Here is a 20,679-nt window from a genome sequence, read left to right on the forward strand (position 1 = left end):
ACACACACACACACACACACACACACACACACACACACACACACACGTTCCTTCCATTTCTTGCATTTTAGTGTAATTAGAGTCCACACATATAGCAAGAACCATGGTTGCTGGATTGATAAGGTACAAGAAGTAGTGAAGGATAGCAGCAAATATGTTGTTTACAAAACATATTGTGCTTTATGTGTAATATAATGGTAGAAACTCCTGGAATGTGTCTACGTGCTATGCACAGCAATTTTGTTTTGCCTGATATGTCTGCGAACAGAATCCCAAGGTACCTCTTTCATCTGCTGTCTGTCAAGTCTTGGTTAAAATCATCATTCCAGCAAGTCTTTTGCTGACCTTCAAACCTGAGTCCTCCAGGCCAGCAGACATGCTAATTAACGGATTGGTCCGTAACTTCACAAAGCAATTTCATTCCCTGTATGTCTGGGTTCAAAAATGGGCCTGGCATACTGAGATTCAGGACTAAAAAGTATCCTGTAGGGTCACTGAATGATGCCTGAATAATGCATTTAAATTGGCTTTCGGTTAACTTCACCAAGTCTCCAGTAAACATGTGCATGAGATACTCCTTCTTATGCAAAGACTGCATGTAAGAAGGTGCCCGAGAAACTCATTAGAGAGTCATTAGATGTCACAAGCTCTACTAAAGGGATTTCCTGCCATATCAGCAAGGCTTACCTATATTCTGAAGTTAGCATTGACAGTATGACAGAGCATGTGCTCATAAAATAGGACACCAGACACACAATCCAACCAGAAAGCAATCGGGTATGTTCATGCTGTGAAAACTGCAATTATTCCGCCATCTGTGCGGTATACTTGTAGATTATATTTTCATTATGCAGGATGTCAAAGAGTATTAGCAATTCTGAAATTATGCAAGTGCTGTTCTTAGAAAACATCGGTTGAAGGAAATTTATCTGTAGCATGTGTTGTTCTTGCTGTAACTTTTTTTTCCTTTTCTGTCTAATTCAACACCAATATCAACACATTGCTTCACGGTGTAGAAGGTATGTGAATGAAAGGCAAGTGAAAATACATCAGCATGTTAGTGAATCAAGTTTATGAACACTGCTTAATTTTAGATAAATTTTAGAGCAGTAATAACAGTATTTTTTAAAGATCTCTCATTATAGCTACTTTATATAAAACACTGGCCGTGACTTTTTAAAAAAGTTATGGTTTTGCTTCTTAATAATGATCAGACAGTTTAGTCAAAATAGGCTAATAAAACATAAACCTTGAAGTCCACAATGAAGTTAATCAGCCTATAGTTGACTTCTTATAGGTGCTCCTCCTTATGGTTCAAAGCATTTTGGTAATACATAATGCTCTCCTCTTTTTTCAAAGTAATTAAGAATGATTAAGCGAACCTACTGGACAACTCGGGGTTTAGTATCTTATCCAAGAATACTTAAACATGCAGGCTGGAGGAGCTAAGGATCGAACTGCCAGCCTAATGATTAGCAGATGACCCGCTCTAGCGCCTGAGCCACAGCTGTGATACTAAAGATGGTGCAGGTACAGAAAGAAGTTCCTTTTATTTTAGGAATAATGTTTGCATCTGTGCTCTCAATGTTCAGTTGACAATGAATAACATACAAAAGTTACCTACCACTCCCTAATGAATGAAGTTCAATACCCAGCATGAGCTCAGTATTTGTTGTCTGTGGTTGTTATTCACTTATGTACCACTGGCAAAAAAGAACAACACTTCCATCTTACTCAATCATATCAGAGACTTGCGTGACTGAGATCATAAAAGTCCTCTCTGCTGCCTTTTGTAGGCATCTCTCCTCAGGGTTATTTTTACTTACATTGTTCTGATCATGTTTGAGGTACAGCAAACAAACATGGTCAAAAAATGTTTACACCGCATTTTTCCATGCTGTAAAATAATAATATTCCTGACAGCCATTTTCCTTATCAAGTATTGCCATAATTTGGATTGGAGTGTTAAAATTTACTCACCTGAAGTGTGCAGGTTGAGCAGGTGCCAAGGTCTCAGTCTGAGGTCAAGGCCAAAATACTCACAAGACAAATTATTATCCATATTTTTAACTGTCAAAAATCAAATGACCTTGTCACAGCTCTTTCCTGACCACATCAGTCACCATTTACAGCTCAATTAAGATGTCATTCTAAATTATTTATCAGTTACTGGTCGGCTGGTCTCTCACACCTTAAAAATGGAACGCTGGTGATAATAAAAGCCTGTTGTCATTCTTCATGGGCAGCCTGTCTACATAATAATTGTAAAGGTCTCGAGTTAGCATGCTGGATTACCTTTGAATTATAATTGAACAAGTTCAAAAAGTGTGAAGCTCACCTCAAGTGACAAGCAGTGTTATAATATTACTGCCAGGCAGCAACAGTTTTATCTTTTAATATGTTTTTATGCCACTGAAGCGCTTTGAACCTTGTTTATAGCTCAAATCCAAAAACCACATTTTCTCTTCTTGTTTTGTACATTCGAGGCAACAATCTATGCAGAGGGTCAGGCGGAGATTAAATGTATGGGGACTGACATATGTACCGTCGCCTGTGAAATATACATTTAATTTGTTTTTAAAAATTGGTATTCTTAGTGAGTAGAAATGATTTAGCAAGGCTCTTGGCATGCTGTACTTATTTTGTCCTATTTATGTACATGTGCTTGTAAGAAGCATTGTTTATGATCAAAGCAATTGTAGATAAAACCTTAAAAAGTTTAGTTTGTCTCATCAAATGTCACCGTAGTATAGTTAGTAGGGTCATCATGATACTAGAACTTTACACTCGACAAATACTCAATACCATTTTCCAGAAAATTAAGAGTTAGGCAGAAATAGATTAAAACAATATTGTTATGTGCAAATGTATTTATCTACATCCCAGTTCATTCTTTTTTTCTGCTGGTGACTTAGCACCCTATTTTCATTGCTTATCAAATGCAGTTGGTGAGGTAGGCTGCCACTGTTTCTGTCACGCTGTTAGTAGACTTTTCTCTGCTTTGATCTGGGACTTAAAAGGAACCTTAACACTTAAAGTATAAATAACTGTGTTATACTATTCAACAAGCACTGCCTAGCTCCCACATTAATGTCACTTTGTTATTATTGGATTTAGCTAGACACTGTTTTGATAATGGTTTTGGATTCAGGAGATAGACACTATCTCTACTGTTAAGATTAGGGTTAAAACTTTCCTTTTTGCTAAAGCATATAGTTGGGGCTGGATCAGGTGACCCTAAATCCTCCTTTAGTTATGCTGCAATAAGTGTAGGCTGCAGGGGGATTCCTGTGATGCACTGAGTATTTCATTTTCAGTCACCTTTCTCACTCAACATGTGTTAATAGACCTCTCTGCATTGAATCATACTTGTTATTGATCTCTCGCATCTTCCACAGCATGTCTTTTATCCTATAAACACATCTTCTCTCACCCCAACCTGTCGCAGCAGATGGCCGCCCCTCCCTGAGCCTGCTTCTGCTGGAGGTTTCTCCCAGTTAAAAGGGAGTTTTTCCTTCCCACTGTCACCAAAGTGCTTGCTCATAGGGGGTCATATGATTGTTGGGGTTTTCTCTGTATGTATTATTACCTTACTGTTGTTGTGATTTGGCGCTAGATAAATAAAATTGAATTACATTGAACTGAATTGAATAATAACCCATGGCTAATGTGGCTGTCGCATAATAGTTAAATGGCTTAAGGTAAAGTTGTGTGTCAACTGGAGGAGGCAAAGATGGTACTGTCTGTATTGAGACTGTTGCAAATGAGTATCTAATCCGGTAGTAGTTTTTGTATCGATTAGTAGCTGAGTGTTGATTATTTGGACAACTGTAATAGAAACATGATAGAGACTTTATGATTATATGATCAAAAGATGTCTAATGCTGCTTCTGACTGTTGACAGACTCGTTCAAACTTTCCCACCCATCATTACTTCTCCACAAAAGTCCTCCGTATGGATTTAAATTGGCCAAGGACAGCAGAGATGAAAGCTGCCCATAATGAGGTTCCTCCCTTAGGATTCAATGTGTAGCTTTGTCCCAGGGGCTCCTGAAGGTTGTCTGTAGAATCAGTCTGCTATGGGGTGCAAGCCCGAACAGCCAGCTTGTCTGTCACCTTGCCATGCAGTTAATGTTGTCTAGAGGTGAAGTTTACTTAGGGACAAAATCTATTTTTGGACATCATAAAATATGAAAAAAATGTACGCACATGTGATATAAGTGAAGCTTTCTGCAACGTAGTCATCATGCCTCATCTGAAAATATTGCACCGTGATCCACACTTTTAATTTGCGCCCTTGTTCATAACTTCTTCATTTAACTTCACCCAAGTTTGTCACCGTGGCTTTTTCCGCAGTGTTCACAAATGTGAAACAATAAGGCTCTTCATTTTTTGTTGTCATGAAAAGACTGCCATGACACCTCGCCTTATAGGCGATCACTGTTCATTCTGACAACAAATGATAAAGAAAAGCTGCCTTGTATTAAACTGTCTGCTCCAGCTCCTCTCCTCTCTGACTAGAAGTAGGTTTTTGAGTTCACCGGGCATTGAGCTGCTGCACTAGGAAGTAACCTGCTAACTTCTCCACAAAGCTAGCATAACTTGATTCCTCACGTAATTTTTTTCCAGATGCGTTATCGGCATCAACAGTCAGTGAAAACATTAACATATTCTCACGGACATTTTACAGAAAGCAAGTAAAATAAGGTAAATTATATAACTAAAATGCAATAACATTTAAGTCTTGAAAAGACAATAAAGCATGTAAAAAGACAGACATAGTAATTCACTGTTCTGTATAAGAGGGCAAGGTAAGTAAAAGTTAATATCACTAGATATCATATTGTAAGCAGTAATCAACCTCAACAAAGCTAAAATACAACATCAAACTTCAGTGATTCGATTTTATAATCCAGCCGCAAACTACGGAGACACCTGCGAGTCAAAGTGCACAGTGGTGCATATTAAGGCAGGACCCAGCGGGAGTTCACAGTGCCCAAAGCAGCAGAGAGGAGCGAAGGAATCTACGACTGAAAATAACAGCATGTACACACCGAAGCAGACCTGTTATATGTGAAGCTCACTTGTGCATTCCCATTATTGTTACACTAAACCTTCTTAGATGTTTCTCTGCACGACCAGATTTCCCTTTTGGGAATCAGATGACTTTGTGTTTTGGAGGAGATAATGCTGAAAATGATGATGATGATCAGTTAAACGAGGACTGACCTTGTGTGTTGTCGTTATCATCACTGGGTTGATGTGAATCTGCAGCTTCGCCCTCCCTGCTTGTTACAGTTGAGAGTGAAAAGAGCAACTCCAGAATCTTTCCCATGTTCTGCAACATTTACCCTGCGTCTGACCTTTATGTTGTTATTGAAGAATCACTTTGCGAGGCTAATTATTATCATAGTGTAATTGGGTGTGTTTTCCAGAACTTGGAGTTGAGCTTTGCTAAGTGTGTAAATAGGGGATAATTACTGCTGTGCATCTTGACAAAAGAGCTAAAACTTGGTAGGATGGGAGACGGAGAAAATTTGATTTGTATTTTTTTAACATTTAGTGCTAAATCTAAAACGCTGCCTCTCATTTACTCTCTCTTTGCAGTCCGTCTGCTTTGAAGCCAGGCAGCTGTGTGGGGCATCGGGTGTGGATCCTGCTAGCCATGACTCACCTTACCTTGGACTTCTCTGTGTGCAGCCCTCTCAGTCAAGGTCTGGGGATCAAACTCACGCCTAAACCGGTGCCTCGCTCACGGCCTCGCTTGCAGCCCCTCTGGGATAAGCCTAACATGCTTCACTGGAGAACAGTGAGCCCGTTAGCCCACCGGCTCCTCAGCCCTGTTCCTCCGCCCCAAGACAGCAGGGCAGGAATAGTGCCAAAAGTTAAAGGTCAAAAGCATTGGAAGCCAGCACACAAAGGACAAGCAGCGTGCAAGAATTGCCGGCTGAGATACTCTCAAAAAGAGACGGGCGATCCTTTGGCTGTAATAGCAAAAGCTCCAGTTGCTTTATCAAGCGGGAGGTTGTTAATTAGAACCAGGAGGCAGCTCAAATGGGACAGCTATGACAAGTCTCAGGAGGGCCGGACTACAACAGTGGCTGGATTTATTGACTGGGGACCCACGGGGACTGATAGCATAGATGAGGATGGCAAAATGGAGCCAAACTTAACGTCCACCAGGGCTGCAACTACTACAGTGGCCACAACCACTAGCACTACAACCAGGCTCTCCCAAAGGACGTTCACTGTGGTGACCACAACAGAGTCCAAGAGCACCACCAAGTCCTCTATGAGCAACACGGAGTCTGTCAAACCACCAAAGCTAGACCCACCAGGGGACACACCAGGTAAGAGATATAAGATATATATAGAGGTATGTTTTTTACTGTTAAACAGACAAACAGAGTGCTGTGAAGGTAATTCTTCAAGTCAGCAGTGTCCAAACATGCTACTTAGATTTTCCTTTGCAGGTTGTCTTTTTAATAAAACATTTCTCAGGGGAACCTTAAGCGGATAAAGGTAACACATTTGTTAAATCAGCTCTGAAAACATTATAAATAAATTATGAATTGGCTTTTCTCTGCAGAGCTTTATTTTGTGATATGACAAGTTTTCCACAGTTGTGTTTACAGGTATATATACACGCAAAACAGGTTCTATAGGAATGAAACGTATGTTAATGACATTTCCTAATAAATTCATAATCTGTTTAAGCCCCAATGGATCTATGGATAATTGGCCACTCTCTGACAAACTGAAAATCAAATGAATCTGAAATATACAGCTTTGCTTTTACACTGAAAAGGGGTTAAATGTGTGACCATCACACATTTACCACCCTTACTGGTCTAGCCAGTAACGGTCCTGGCTAGACCCCCCCAAAGCCCTGGAATGGCGTGGCTATGTCTGCAGCCTGTCCGCAGCTCGGACGCAAGAATTTCACTACATGTTGTACCCTGTTTAATTGTCTATGTGATAAATAAAGGTTGTTGTTTGTTTGATTATAAGCCTCTATAATCACCTTTTCACTGTACATCTGATGATCTGCTTTCATGACTATAATATTGCAGCTTAGAGATATAGGCGCTGATACTGACAGACTATGCCCTCGACTATATTGTAGCCCTCAGGTCTGAAATACCGGTGGTGGGCATTTTATGGGCAAGGATTTTTATGGGCAGTTCTTCTGTAATGTGGAAACACAATCTTCTCCTGCCGGGCTTATTAGATTTAGTATGTCATTATGTCTATGAGGAACATGTTTTTTTTATTAAAATGACCTATGTAAGTTATGTTTTAACAACTTAGGAACAATAACTGTGGTAAATTAAGTTTTCCCATTTAGTGCAGTAGCAAAAATGTCATAAAAGTATGCAAAGATAAGGAAGGACTTACTCAGTTTCAATGATAAATGTTAGAGGAATCAAGAAAAGTTCATCCTGCAGTGGGAGTATTCAGATAATGAACACTTTGAACTATTTGCTGTTACTCAGTGCTGTTCAAGCTCTATACTGGAACAACGATGCCTCCCAAAACAGCCTTGAGTGTTAGTGGCATACATATAAGTTGCACTGTGATTGAACTGTATATAGCTCATGCAAAATGAAATGGCAGGACATAATTATCTTGTCAGTGTTGTTGTGATCTCTTCATTTTCTCTTGATTGGGAGGTAAGTGTGAGACCACCTGTGATTCAGATGATGGCTTGTATCCTGGAGGAAATCAGTCACCACAGCTAACTGAGAGCTGATAAGAAAGGAGAGTTGAGACTTTTTCTCCCTCCAACTGGTTGAATATTATTGTATCAATAAGCACATTGTGTCTGATCAGAGCAGATGAAGAGAATCATGTTTCAGAGCGAAGAGTGGGTGTGTAATCGCAGCAGAAATTTTCCCTCTGCCTTCACAACACGTTAACCCTCTGCCTCATATTAGCCCCAAGGCAAGATGTAATTACCACACGAGCAGTGCAGCATTGGATTGCTGATGAATTGAAAGCATTGCAGATGGAGAGGCGCTTCACTGTATGCCTGTCTCTTACTCTCATATCTCTGAATTGTCATACAAAATTTCTTAGTCATGATTGATGAAACTTGCAGTGGGATAACCTCTCACTTGCAAACTTAAACTGATTCTGTTAAAGTGGGAAAAGTGTTAATAAAATTTATTTTAATTTATCTAGGTTTCTCCTTCTCTCTTACCACTATCCCTCACAGGAGTCCTTTCATAGAAGGTTAAGATCTATGACTGCACTTCCGGATGTCTACTGTGTCTAACCTGCCCGCTGCATGCAATGTTTTTTAACTTTAACAGGCAGATGAGTTGACATCATCTGACAGCAATGCTAACAACGGCATCTAATCTGTCAGTGCCTAAGACATAAGGCTGCTTTGTCACAAAATAACTGCTGAAAGTAGGGCTGTTCGATATAACGATATATATCGGATGACGATATAAAAACGTCTATCGTTTCATTTTACGCTATCGTTTGTTTCGTGGTGTCGCAAAATAAACTGTTTACAGCAATATTTTTTCATCGTTTTGACGGTCACTGTAGTGGCTATATTAATTTCTTAAAGTTCTCTCTTTCTCTTATATTTTATATAACCACACTGCGGACGGACAAGAGCCTGTTTTTATGCGTTGTGGTTAGCAACAACGACGGTAACAGCATCGCGTGTTCGCTTGTTTATGTTCCACATAAACCTTTCACAATAAAGCTCAAGATCCTGTTGAGACTTTTCAAAATAAACTGAATCACGTGAAAGAGCAGATTATCTACGGATGAGAAGTTAAAAAGCCGCCAGGTGCTAAAAAATAAACCTTAGACTCAAACGTTAGAACAGGCTTTTCCCCGCAGCACGCCGTGTAATAAATACAAAGAAAACGGCGGCCTTTACAACTTATGTCTAAAAATGTATGGTTTCATGCATCGGTTAAAACACTAGACTCCAGCTACATGACGCGCAGCTGGAAACACTTTCCGCAAGACGAGCTGCCCGAGATTCACAGAATTTACAGAAAATGTTACATTTTTGTGATTTATATCGTTATCGGGACGATAGAATTCTTATATAGGGATATGAGATTTTGGTCATATCGCACAGCCCTAGCTGAAAGTTATTTTTCGTACAAGACCAACCTAAATGTCAGTGCTTAAACAGAGCTGTGTCGAAGTCCATTTAAGGTTAGTAGTGAGTAGGAGAGAAGCTGGTGCACATGCATGCAATGTAGATGCATTGCTCTGAAAAATGCATAACCAGTGCAAAAGACTGTGCATGCATCATGCATGCATGCAGAGAGTTCAAGCGCATTTGGCACCCAGCTGGTATCTGCTGAATGTACTTTTCGCTCCGTGGTTGTGCCTTGCCATCCTCCAAGCTTTCACTCACTCTTCTAAGTTAACTGTGGCAGTTATTTCAGGTGAATGATAGAATATTTTCATGTACATGGAAGTGCCGCCACATTTCAGTTCACTTTCAAAACATGGTCAAGTCATCTGCAGCCAGTATGAGAAGAACCTAAGAGACTATTAGTTTCAATGTTATGAGGATTTAAACAACTTGTGCTATTTACTAACCAAGTTATTCTAAACTAAACATTTTTAATTACTGTTGTAATTCTCCTGTGCTTGATTGTTTCCTATATTCACAGTATCAATAAGCATGTATAACCCCAATTCTGAAAAATGTTGGGATGCCGTGTAAAATGGAAAAAAAATTAAGGTTTAAATTGAGAAAATCTGCCCTTTATTTATTGAAGAAAAAATATTAGCTCATTTTGAGTTTGATGGCAGCTCTTCTCAAAAAAAATTGGGAGAGGGCCACGTTTTCCACTGTGCAGCACCAAGGGCACTCAAAAGTAACTGCATTCTTAAAGTATCGATGGAGAATGACAGTTAGCTCATAGCATGCATTCTGGATTCTGGGGTTCTGCCATCCATCCATCCCTCCATCTTCTTCATCGATATATACAATTTAGGGTCATGGACATTCTATAAAAAAAATCTAAATTATTAAAAATGCCAGAAGTGTTATTTCAAGTTGGATGATTAATTACAAAAATGGTTTCTGCAATGCTCTGAATGATTGCTAAGAAGCTGCAAAATAGCTGAAAAAGATGTCTAGAAATTATGTATTTAACAGAGCCAGTTATTGACTAATTAAATATTCATTTGTTTGGTACATTCATCCTTGCACTTACTTTCAGTACCTTCTTCTTCTCTTCATCTATAGTGTTGATGCAGTCTATAGACTTTCTAAGGCAAAAAGGTCCTCACAGCATGGGCTGGTAGCACGTTTCCTAAAATAATTAGATACATATTCAGATCAAAAATGAACTTCCTTATACTAAATCACTTAGTTGCTTTAGCTCAGCAGCTCAGAAAATGTCTATATCTTTGCTGCTTAGGCACTCACTGACTATGAGACCACAGTACAAGTAGAGACATGCAGCCGTGCAATAAATGCACATTATGACTCATGAATATTGTATGCTTGCACAAACGCAAGTCGTGAATGTACTTGGTGTCATCCCATATGGCGTGTGTGTAACATGACTGTAATCATTTCAGAGTGTAATCGCTGTCAAACATGAATGCAAAGAGCAGAGAGTGGCAGAGAGTAGAGGAAGCTACTTTCGACTGCTCTCTTATTCACAAGGATTTGCCAGTGATAGAGGAAGTATCCAAAAAGCCTTTTTTTTTAATCAAAAAAGAAAGAAAATAGAAGTAATGTAGATTTTTTTCCGACAGTAGTCTGAATGTTACATTCTGTTGCTTGACTGTGCTCCGATAAAATCATTAATACTTCAGGTGATGGTGAATTTCTGAACGCATGTTGCACCTGTATGACCACAAGGATAGAAAAAAATGTAGAAAAGCAAGCTCCACAGCACTTTGAAAACCAGGTTTATTCTGTCATTAGCGGAAATGTCTTCAGATATTAAAAAAAATTCCAACTTAACCCCAGGCTAAATCAAACCTAAGACTGCCATTACCATGGCAACAGGCAGTTACACCTGTGTTGACGATTGGGACTCGAGTCACAAAAGGAGGAAAACAGAGCTCATATTTTGTGCTTTTCTAACATTGATTTTGGTCGCACAAAGCGAAAGGAAACTGTCCTGATCCTGACTGCAGAATTCACAGAACTATACTGAAACCTGAAAATAATCCCACCTATGCACCAGGATTGCACTGCGCTGAGATTTTATGCAGCAGAAAGTTTTCTGTAGTGTTTGCACTATTGACTGTTGCTGTCAATTTTTCCCATATTTTTTTGTCATAATCTTTTCTGGATTTTCTGGAAGTCCTTATTATTCTTGAGAGACGGCAGCTCATTTGGATCCAACTACCATCAAAAGATTGTTTCTTTCTATATTTATGTCAGTGTCCAGAAATGAACATTTGAGCTGTATTTCCTCACGCCTGCCGTGGGATCCAGTCAGTTACTCTGACATTTCTCCAACCAGTTTGGGTTGGTAGAAAAACCAGCTACGTAGTGACACAGGGAAAGTACACAACAGCTTGCCGCAGCTTGACTGAGTTGCACTTGTTGAATACAGGCTATGTGTCTTAACTCCCACTCGCTGTTGGCGTGGATGCACAGGACAACAAAAGGGATGGTTCTTTCTGGCACTGGTGAAAATCCAAATTGTTTAGACCGAGATAAAGAAGTGAATGTTGCCCTTAATCTGTGTGAAGGAAGTAGCTTTCGCATGCCTTCTGTCTCATTAACAGAGTTTGAACTATTCTCATGCATGTCATCTGTCAGGGCATCCGTTTAACACCTGTGAAGTTTTATTGGCTTGCAGCCGTAGGTTTTTATGATTATGTAATTAAATGCTTTCTCACAGTATTATAACCTTTGTGGTTAATCACCAACATGCAATCTGTAGTTTCTTGTATTGAGACAATATGCCAGCATTGTGCATGTTACACATTTTACTTTGTTTGGATTGGAGTTTTTCGGGATACTGTAAGCAAACAGGCTCCTGTTGATCCTGCTCTCTCTGGCCATCATAGAGGAGCTGAGGGTAGGGAGCGGAGGCGGGTGGAGGGGGGGTGTTATAGCTGTGGAGCCTCCAGATGCTCACTGATTGTTCCTGTTGTTTGTGCTGCTAGCAACTTCAACCCCCCTCTATTACACGCAGATGGAGCTGTCAGCTCCATTATGGATATGAGATGATTAAAACTCCAGTCAGCAAAGCCACTACTGATAACTTGGGCCTTGTTAGATGATCTGAGGGTTGCAAGGTTAAATGTTGCAGTGTTATGTAGGGCCATCGAACGCCACCATGTGTTCCCGAACGGTCCCGTTGAGCCGTGCGGACCTGTCGGTTGCTTGTAGAGGATGTTTAAAATGCACAGAACAGCATTCAGCGTATGAATTCGAGGTATTTAAACTAAACGGATCCATGTGGTAACAAATCACGTCACGCTATCAAATTTGTGATGGACGTGTGGGTAAAGTGGATGGAGTTTACATCCACTACGGAGCAAAGTGAGAGCATGTAAAATGTACGTTAAGCATCCCAGCAATCTATTTTTAAAGAAGGCAGCGCGGCGAGCATTGTAATGCAGATTTTTGACCTGTGCACACCCATATAGGCGTACAATGCAGCCTCTTCAACAATGAGAGATACACATAGAGACAGAGAGAAATCACTTCTCCCAACAGTTACCATGGCAATCCAATAAGGTTGCCTTTACTCTCTGTATTGACTCTCAATAAAGTGAGTAAAAATGAATCTCCTTTTCTCAAGCATTAAATCTGGACTTAAATGCTGATGCCCGGCGACAGGCGTGCAGAGTCAAACCCCCCTGTTCCTGATTTACAGAAATCTCAGCCAAGAGGAGCTGAGCGGGCTTCACTGAGCAGATGCTGTTTCACTTTCTGTTTTCTCCAGCTCTTTCTCCGTGGCTTGACACGTCCGCCTCAAGGAAGAAGACTACAGATGTTGACCGAGACACTGTTTTGGCTATGTTAGATTGTTCTGTCAATCAAAAGTGCTTAGGGAGAATTTTTAATATGACTTCTCCAAACTCTTATTTGTTTTATTTTTGGAGGTTTTGTTGGAAAAATAAGAGAGTGAGAGAGAGAGATATTGTATTGCCTGCCAGTTTTAGGTCCAATCGCCTGGTCAGCAGTTCAGCTAAGCTTTTTGTTTGGTTTACAAAAATGCCTCCTGTCACCAGCATGATAGTACACAGATTTTTCAGAAGGTTGTTTGAAACCGCCTCAGTAGCAATGCCATTTTACACCCTCCTGAAAATTGCAGTAATTTTCATTTGTTTGTTGTAGGATGAGCTCTTGTGTGCTCCCTGCTGTTTCTAATACAGAGAAGGACAGAAGAGGAGCGCATGTTTGTGGGAAAAAAGGCCTTACTGGAGCAATAGACTCTAGCTACTTTTTTTTTTTGGCAATGGATTGTTGCATTTGCCATTGAGCTTGACTTATGCAGCAATGCTTTTGACATTGAGAGAAAAGATCTGTAGACTAATTGTTTCCGATCTTTAGCTTTCTTCCTCTCCCCCTCTCGCTCTCTTTCTTCCTCTCCCTGCTCCTCATTCGGCTCTCTTGTCCGCTTCTTCAGTGAGCATTTTAGATTGCTCGGTGACTCTGTGGAAATCAGCCCTAGACTGACACTTTGACACCAGCATTAATCGGCAGTTTCTAGCTATCAGTAGGCAAACCTTTGATGGAAGCCCTCTCCTAACCTGTTTTGCTCAGTCTTGGAGGGTTTATATAGGCATGTATTGGGTATGCCAGAACAAACACACATTGCTCTCTGTGGAAATGAGGTTGCTCAACCTCTATAAGCTAAAAGTCTGGTTTACAAATGAGGACCCTTTCCTACATTTTTCAGGTGCTTTTAAGCAAATACTGCGTGGGCTTTGGTGCCATTACCTCTAAATCACTTTGCAAATAATGCCTAAACCCACTACATGTAGACGATGCAGTATACACACACACACTCACACTAACACAATAACTCATACATATGCACAGTGATTAAATATTGATTTTCTTTGTAGCACCATCACCATTGAGTTGTTGCATCATTCTAATTTACGAATCAAACAGCAGACAGACAGATCTTGCATCTCAACTACTGTTTAGAAAGGCTAAAGTAGATTCCTTGTGCATGGAGACGATTTGAATGGTGTTTGCACAAGAAGAAATTTTGATATGCCACTGAACAAATAAAGCGACTACTGCTAATATTATCAAAATAAATGATGTCCCTGTAGCTCGCAGTCAGCATTTGCCTGGGTTGAGCCAATCCCAGGCCAGCTGTTTCATGTCAACATGCCGTTTTCTTGCTACACTTTCAGGTCTGACTCAACTGCCACTATTCAAAAGCTAAAAATAAATCTAATCTCATTTAATAACCCGTTAGCTATAAGGGAAAATAACAATTTGTGTGCATAACATTTTAAGCCAAAGTGATATTTCAAGACACTGACGGCTGAGGAGTTTTACCCATATAAATCATACTGGATTTTTAGAGAGAACTGCTGTGACTGTATTTTCCTTCATAAAAACAGCCATAACCATCACTCCACAACTCAAGAAATTGGTGACTTATAAATATAAATTAGTAAATCTTCTGATTAGAGATGTAATTCTTCAGATTAATACAGCAACAGTGTAAAAAGTGGATGTTTTTCCACTTGGAGGCAGCAGAGTAAACACAACACCAAATTTTTTATACAGTTGTAATGGCACACATGTCAATAAAATGTTTTTGCTTGACACTTTGAGCAGACTGAAAGTCCCATATTCACTGGTATTAGTTTTGTGTCCACTAAGAAATGTGCTGAGAGAAGTGCCTGGCTGTTTAGCTGTTGACTGTGGCTGCTGTTTGGTGCAAAACAGGTAGGAAAAGCTGCCTACGGCATCCAGAATTACAGAAGATAAACTGTGTACCTAAAGAGAAAGGTTGATGGTTTAAAACTAGAAGAGAACCTGGACTGCACAATCCCCTATCAGTTATCTTGCACTTTTAAAGAAGGCAATCTAGAGCTGCACCGACATAGGCGAAGTTTTCTTTTTCCAATGCTCCACCACTCTGTAAAGGTGGGGCTGTTATTTTTGGTGTACATATATCTGTAAAAATGTTACTGTATTTTTGTTCTTTTGACCTTTTTGCTTTGCTGAGACAGATATTTGTCTTCGACGCATTAACGTTACATTAATTGACTCCCAAGAGTTTTTGTGTCTAAGCTGTCGCTCTTTTATTAAAAATAGGTGGCAAGGGGAAATTTAATTTAATTGTACTTCTTTTTGTTGACATGTTCATCAAACTGTCATAGCAATGAAGGTGAAAAATCTCATTTATTCCTTGCTGGGAGCATTGATGGGAGCTCCACAGAGGTTACAGGCCAGCAGTCCCTTCCCTTTTGTATCACTTCATGTCCCTATTTCCTCTTCCTTCCTCCCTCTGCCTGTGTGACTCTCTGCTGCTCTTTGTTTGGCAGTGATTTGACCAAACAAAATCTAACTGGGTATCTCTAAAGCAAGGTGACTGCCAAAGGTGATTTTTCAAGCTGACTGCCAGGACACAATGAGTTTTAGATAGAGAGGCCAAATTTCCCTCCCTCCAACTGGCAGTCGTGGATTAAAATAGAACTAGCCTCTGCACTCAGATTTGTCACCCGTGTCATTATCTGCTCCATTATTCCCACAGCCTTAAATGTACTGCCCTGAAAATTAAGATGCAATAGACTTCATGTTGTGTTTGTGTTGCTGGACCTCACATTCTTGGGTACAGTTGTTTCATTAAAGGACGTGTGATGAAAGTGTGCTTGTTTTGGCTCCGAATAGCAGCTGGAAGTAACTTTGATTTAACCCTCTCAGGCTCAAATTAAGTTTTTGTTGCTAATGCACAAAACAATACCTGCAGTGGTACTTCTGAGTAAAAAAAACTCATAAAATATGTATGTGGGGTAATCAGGTTGTTAGCTTTTACTTGTTACAAATCTGCAACGCCTGCCTTGAGAGGGTTAAATACCATTAAAAAATAGCAATAAGATGTAAAGCCGCATCAGTAAGCCCTGCACAGCATGTGAATGTTTGCCTAGCATAGCCAATCACATTCCCCTCATACAAAATTATAGAATTCTGAACATGTTTACAGACATCAATCATCATATTTGTCAGTTAATGGCAGTTTGTAATTTACTAATTGAAGTTCCACTTGTTTCCTGAGCTGAGGAGTGTCCATAGGAGGCTGGAAAGGAACACAGCCTAATTCTGTCCCATAATGGGATTTAATCAGTAATGGCTTTACAAATCAAATTAGTGCAGCTTTTGATTTTAAAATCTACTGACTGGAAAGTCCCCCTCTTTCAGTCTGACATCGATATAAAATGAAGCAATCCTCAGTGGACAACTCAACTATCGATCAAGGTCAGGTTGGAGCTGTATTGTGCCTGAATTTGGACAGATGTTAATTTACAGCTGAACACTTTCAACTTAACAGCTTCAGCATAAGCCTGGCACAGGCAGAGAGGGGGGTTAGAGGATACAGAGGGGATATGAGGCAAATGCAAATGACTTGCCAGATAAGTTAATGTGCCTTTGCCATGGCAAGGGACCCTGATTGCACTGGGAAGGTAAGGCTTCCCTGAGCCAGCCGGAGATATCATTAATCCAAGGTTGACCTGGTATGTCTTTTGCATGGTCCTGCCCATCTAAGTTTATTGTCTAAGAAGAGGCTGTTTAGACAGTTGGAAGGCAGAGGAGACGTTGTGTGCTTTCTAAAATGACCGAGCAGCACTTCCTTTTGAGCGTTTCCCGAAGACAAATTGGCTTGGATCAGCAGCCAGGCAGCTGGCTGATGGAGAGGTGAGATGTATAAGGCCCACGTGGGCATTTTCATCATGACGGCTTTTCTTTCCCTTTTTTCTCTTTTTTTGGCTTCCTGCTACAGTGTGTCATTGTGTCCTAGTCTCTCTCATGCTGTATCACTCACCCACACAGATACACACTAACCTTACAGTACAATGCAATAGGCTTGCACTAATCCTTACTTTAGACATGTCCTGGGCAGTTTTGTTTGGATTACTCTCCTCTGGCACCAGTGAGAGATCAGCACACATGAGTCTGAAGTCTTTAAGTAATAAAAGCGCTTTTATACTTTAGTCATACAGAACATACAAATGTGGGCTTCATATATATGTGGAAGCTGATTAAGATGTCCTGCATAAACAAAAGGCTGAATACTTGTATGGCTTGGCACTGTCCAGAAAGCTTAGCAAACAATCGTAGTGATTGTGTGAATTTACAATGATATGGTTGCCACCAGGTTGACTTGTGATTATACAGAGATTTGCGGGTTTTATAATCCTCCTTAGATCAAATAATAACAAGCAGTGATTCATACAAAAGTGTTCTGTTCTAAATTGACCACTAAAGACTCAGTCCATATGAGTTATCATTTTGTCAGCTAGCAACCACTCTTTCCTTCTGATAGCCCTTTAATTGGGGTTTAATTTTTTCCAATAATGATTTTCTAAGAGCAGGGAGACACGTCCAAATAGATCTTACTCAGCCCAGAGTATCATGAAGATTAACAGTGAGTGGATAGGAATGTGACCTCAGAAGTCCTTGCAGTGACTGAGTCAGTGTTTACTGTGGTTCAAATTTGGACTTTATCAGTAAAGAAGTGAAGTACCACAGAAATGCAGGAATATATATAACCTCAGTCACCGTATGCTACCTGCCCAGCACCAGACAGCTAACAAACACAGTTAGACAGCTAGTTGGAGAAATAGTGGTATATGTGACACCAAACTTTAATTTAAGGTTTCCAAAAACACCTTAAATGTGGAAAAATGTTTCAGTTTACACAACAAACCAAACATTCAAGTGAATGCAATCTTTCCTAGGCGGGCCATGACTAGTTTTCCATCTTAAAGTGGTAGTACTTTTCTGCGAATTATATATGGTCATGTCTTGTTGCCCCAAATCAATTAATGATTCACATAATGTGCGTGTGTGTGTTTGTATGTATGTGTGTAAATGGCCTTGGTTGTTAGCTGTGCAATGGCATGCCTCCCTTTAGAGTGTTCAGACTGCAGATCATCTTTCGATCTGTTTTTTTTTTATGCATAAAAATATACATATATAACATATCAACTTGTTTGCTCTCATTTAATGTTTAAATAAAAGCCTTGGGGCAGTATCTACAAAGACAGCATTATGGAAAAACATGTCAGTTCTTTTTTGTAGAGCTACTGATTATGAGTTTGGTGACATAATATAAAGTTCCGATCTGCAGATTAGAAAACTCACTTACCCATTTGAGTGGACTGTACTGTAATAGAATAATTTCTAATTCTCAAACTCAGTCAGTGTCACCAGTACTCTTTGCAGCTTGTTATGCTCTACATTTTAAGAGGACGGCCTCGAAACTTTGTCAAGTGCAGCAAGTTTGTGCAGTTCAAAAAACAAAACAGAAGTGAAGTGCTTGGCCGTGTGCTGTGAACAACAGGGGAATCCATTTCCTATACAAATGATTGTAATTCTCTGCTCTCCTGCACATTTCTGCCCTTTTTACAGGTTTGGCAGTTCACCAGATAATCACAATCACTGTGTCTCTCATTATGGTTATCGCGGCCTTGATCACAACACTCGTCCTTAAAAACTGGTAGGAAAGATTCCTTTACTTTTTGCTTCACGACACGTCAGACGCGCACCCCCGTTCCTTTTCAGAAACCCTAATAGATGAACGAAGGTACAAGGTATGATTTTATGTTTGTTTCTTGTCTTTGGTGCGTGTTTTTGTAGCTGTGCGCAGTCTGGAAATGGTCGCCACAATAGCCATCAGCGAAAGATCCACCAGCAAGAAGAAAGCTGCCAAAACCTGACAGACTTCACCCCAGCTCGGGTGCCCAGCAAGGTGGACATATTCACTGCCTACAACGACAGCCTGCAGTGCTCGCACGAGTGCGTTCGGACTGCCGTACCCATCTACACTGATGAGATGATCCAGCAGACGCCTGTCTACAAGACTGCTTATAACGGAAACAGGTACTGACTGTATGACAGGTGGATGCACGCTTCTCAGTCATTCAGCACTTGGAAATCCACAGTGTGAATGTTATTAGCATGTGGCTTATATTTTATGAAGCTCCGTGCTGAGCAGCAAGGCTTGATCGGTTTAAAATAGGTTAAAAAACATTCCAGTAACTCGTACTCAGGATTAAGAAGCATTAAGCAGAAACAGATGAGAATAAGAGCGTTGAAATGTCGACCACGAATCCTCACATTCGTCTCCAAGCTCGTGTTTTTACCCCGCAGCCACAGTCAGCTTCAGTCGGTATTTTGCTCGAGCAAATCTACACATAAATTGGCGGACTGCTTCCCATCACCTCATCCATCTGCCGCATGCCTCAGCATGTTCAGGCTGCACACACACAAAAAATAACATGTTCTACTGATTTCTATTGGTGTAATGAGTCAGCTGATAGATGTCTTTACTGTGTCGTTTTGTGTCTGTCTCTTCATGGGAGTATTAAACGTTGGCACAAAGGTGTACGCTTTGAACTTTAATACCTGCAAGTTATGTAATATCAGTAAATACACTTTATATGCCCAAGTTTACTGAACATGTAAAGTGTTATATATACAGAGAAACATTAGGCAAGAGATGTGTCTTTGGTGAGTCGTTGGTGCGTTTGCATTCCGCTTTGCGATTTAACCGGACAGGTAGGTTTCACATCGAAATCGCACACACTTTGCATTGCCACGCCGACAATAAGTTGGTGGAGTATTGACAGTGTTTGCTGTCTGAGTGGATAACATAGTCATCTAAGCCGCAGGGCCAGCAAAGATGGTCACACTTACTCAGTGAATCCAAACCCTGTAACAGATTCATTATGTTGGCAAGGATGGCGGGATAATTCATCTGCTGTAAATAGTCTGCTTTTAAATTACACAGGGATGGTTAGGTTTTTATAGCTTGTTTTTCACAGGTTAAACAACAGCACTGCTGAAAAATCTAGGATTTTTTTTATTTTTGCAGAGCAGCCGTCCGAGGCTGACATAGACCTTCACCCAGTGCAGGTCTCTGTCACCCCGCTTGTGTACGTGACAGTGGTACCGTGTTGATTTTGGCACTTAAGGCTACCAAGAGACATAATTAGGCCTTGTAACGTGTGCAGCATAAAAAAGAAGAAGTCTTATGAGAAAAAGACACTGCTCACCAATGATAATTTTAGAATCAATTATAAGAGGTTTACTATCAACTAATATGTTGTGATGGTATCTAATATAAAAATGTAACCAGTCTGATTACATCATTTATATTCACAAGTTAACTTCTTGCAGTGTGACTCTGACTTCTTGCGTTTTGCCTAACAGGCCCTCACCAACTGAAAGACAACTGATTCCTGTGGCCTTTGTGTCAGAGAAGTGGTTTGAGATCTCATGTTGACGAGCTGAAGGCCTTGTTCATGTTCTGTGGGTGGAAGAGACTTCCTGAATTCACGCTTTGGTGGGTACCGCAGCACTTTATCCCCTTGTAAATAATCATCTGAGCCTTCGATCCCCATGGTGATGCTGCCCCACTTTGGGAATAAAAGGGAACTTGGCATATGTTTGTTATTTGTGACATGATTATGCTCCCTTTCCATCTTGTTCCCTTTTGATATAAAAAAAAAAACAGG

The 20,679-nt window shown here is 40.2% G+C and overlaps 1 protein-coding gene across 2 annotated transcripts in view; it reads left to right on the top strand.

Moving 5' to 3' along the window:
• ajap1 (adherens junctions associated protein 1) overlaps positions 1 to 20,679 on the top strand; it is a 53,525-nt gene that overhangs the window by 25,200 nt on the left and 7,646 nt on the right. The window contains exons 2-5 of one of the 2 annotated variants that reach the window (XM_042227111.1): positions 5,608 to 6,350; positions 18,572 to 18,659; positions 18,785 to 19,042; positions 20,375 to 20,507. In XM_042227111.1, coding sequence (XP_042083045.1) covers positions 5,608 to 6,350; positions 18,572 to 18,659; positions 18,785 to 19,042; positions 20,375 to 20,447 — 1,162 coding nt within the window. In that variant the 3' untranslated portion in view covers positions 20,448 to 20,507. The remainder of the gene's footprint in view (positions 1 to 5,607; positions 6,351 to 18,571; positions 18,660 to 18,784; positions 19,043 to 20,374; positions 20,508 to 20,679) is intronic. The other variant, XM_042227112.1, reaches the window with a different exon arrangement.

This window comes from Haplochromis burtoni, unplaced genomic scaffold (assembly GCF_018398535.1).
Source record: "Haplochromis burtoni strain Fernald_Lab_line unplaced genomic scaffold, NCSU_Asbu1 Contig_244, whole genome shotgun sequence".
NCBI classification, from domain to species: Eukaryota; Metazoa; Chordata; class Actinopteri; order Cichliformes; family Cichlidae; genus Haplochromis; species Haplochromis burtoni.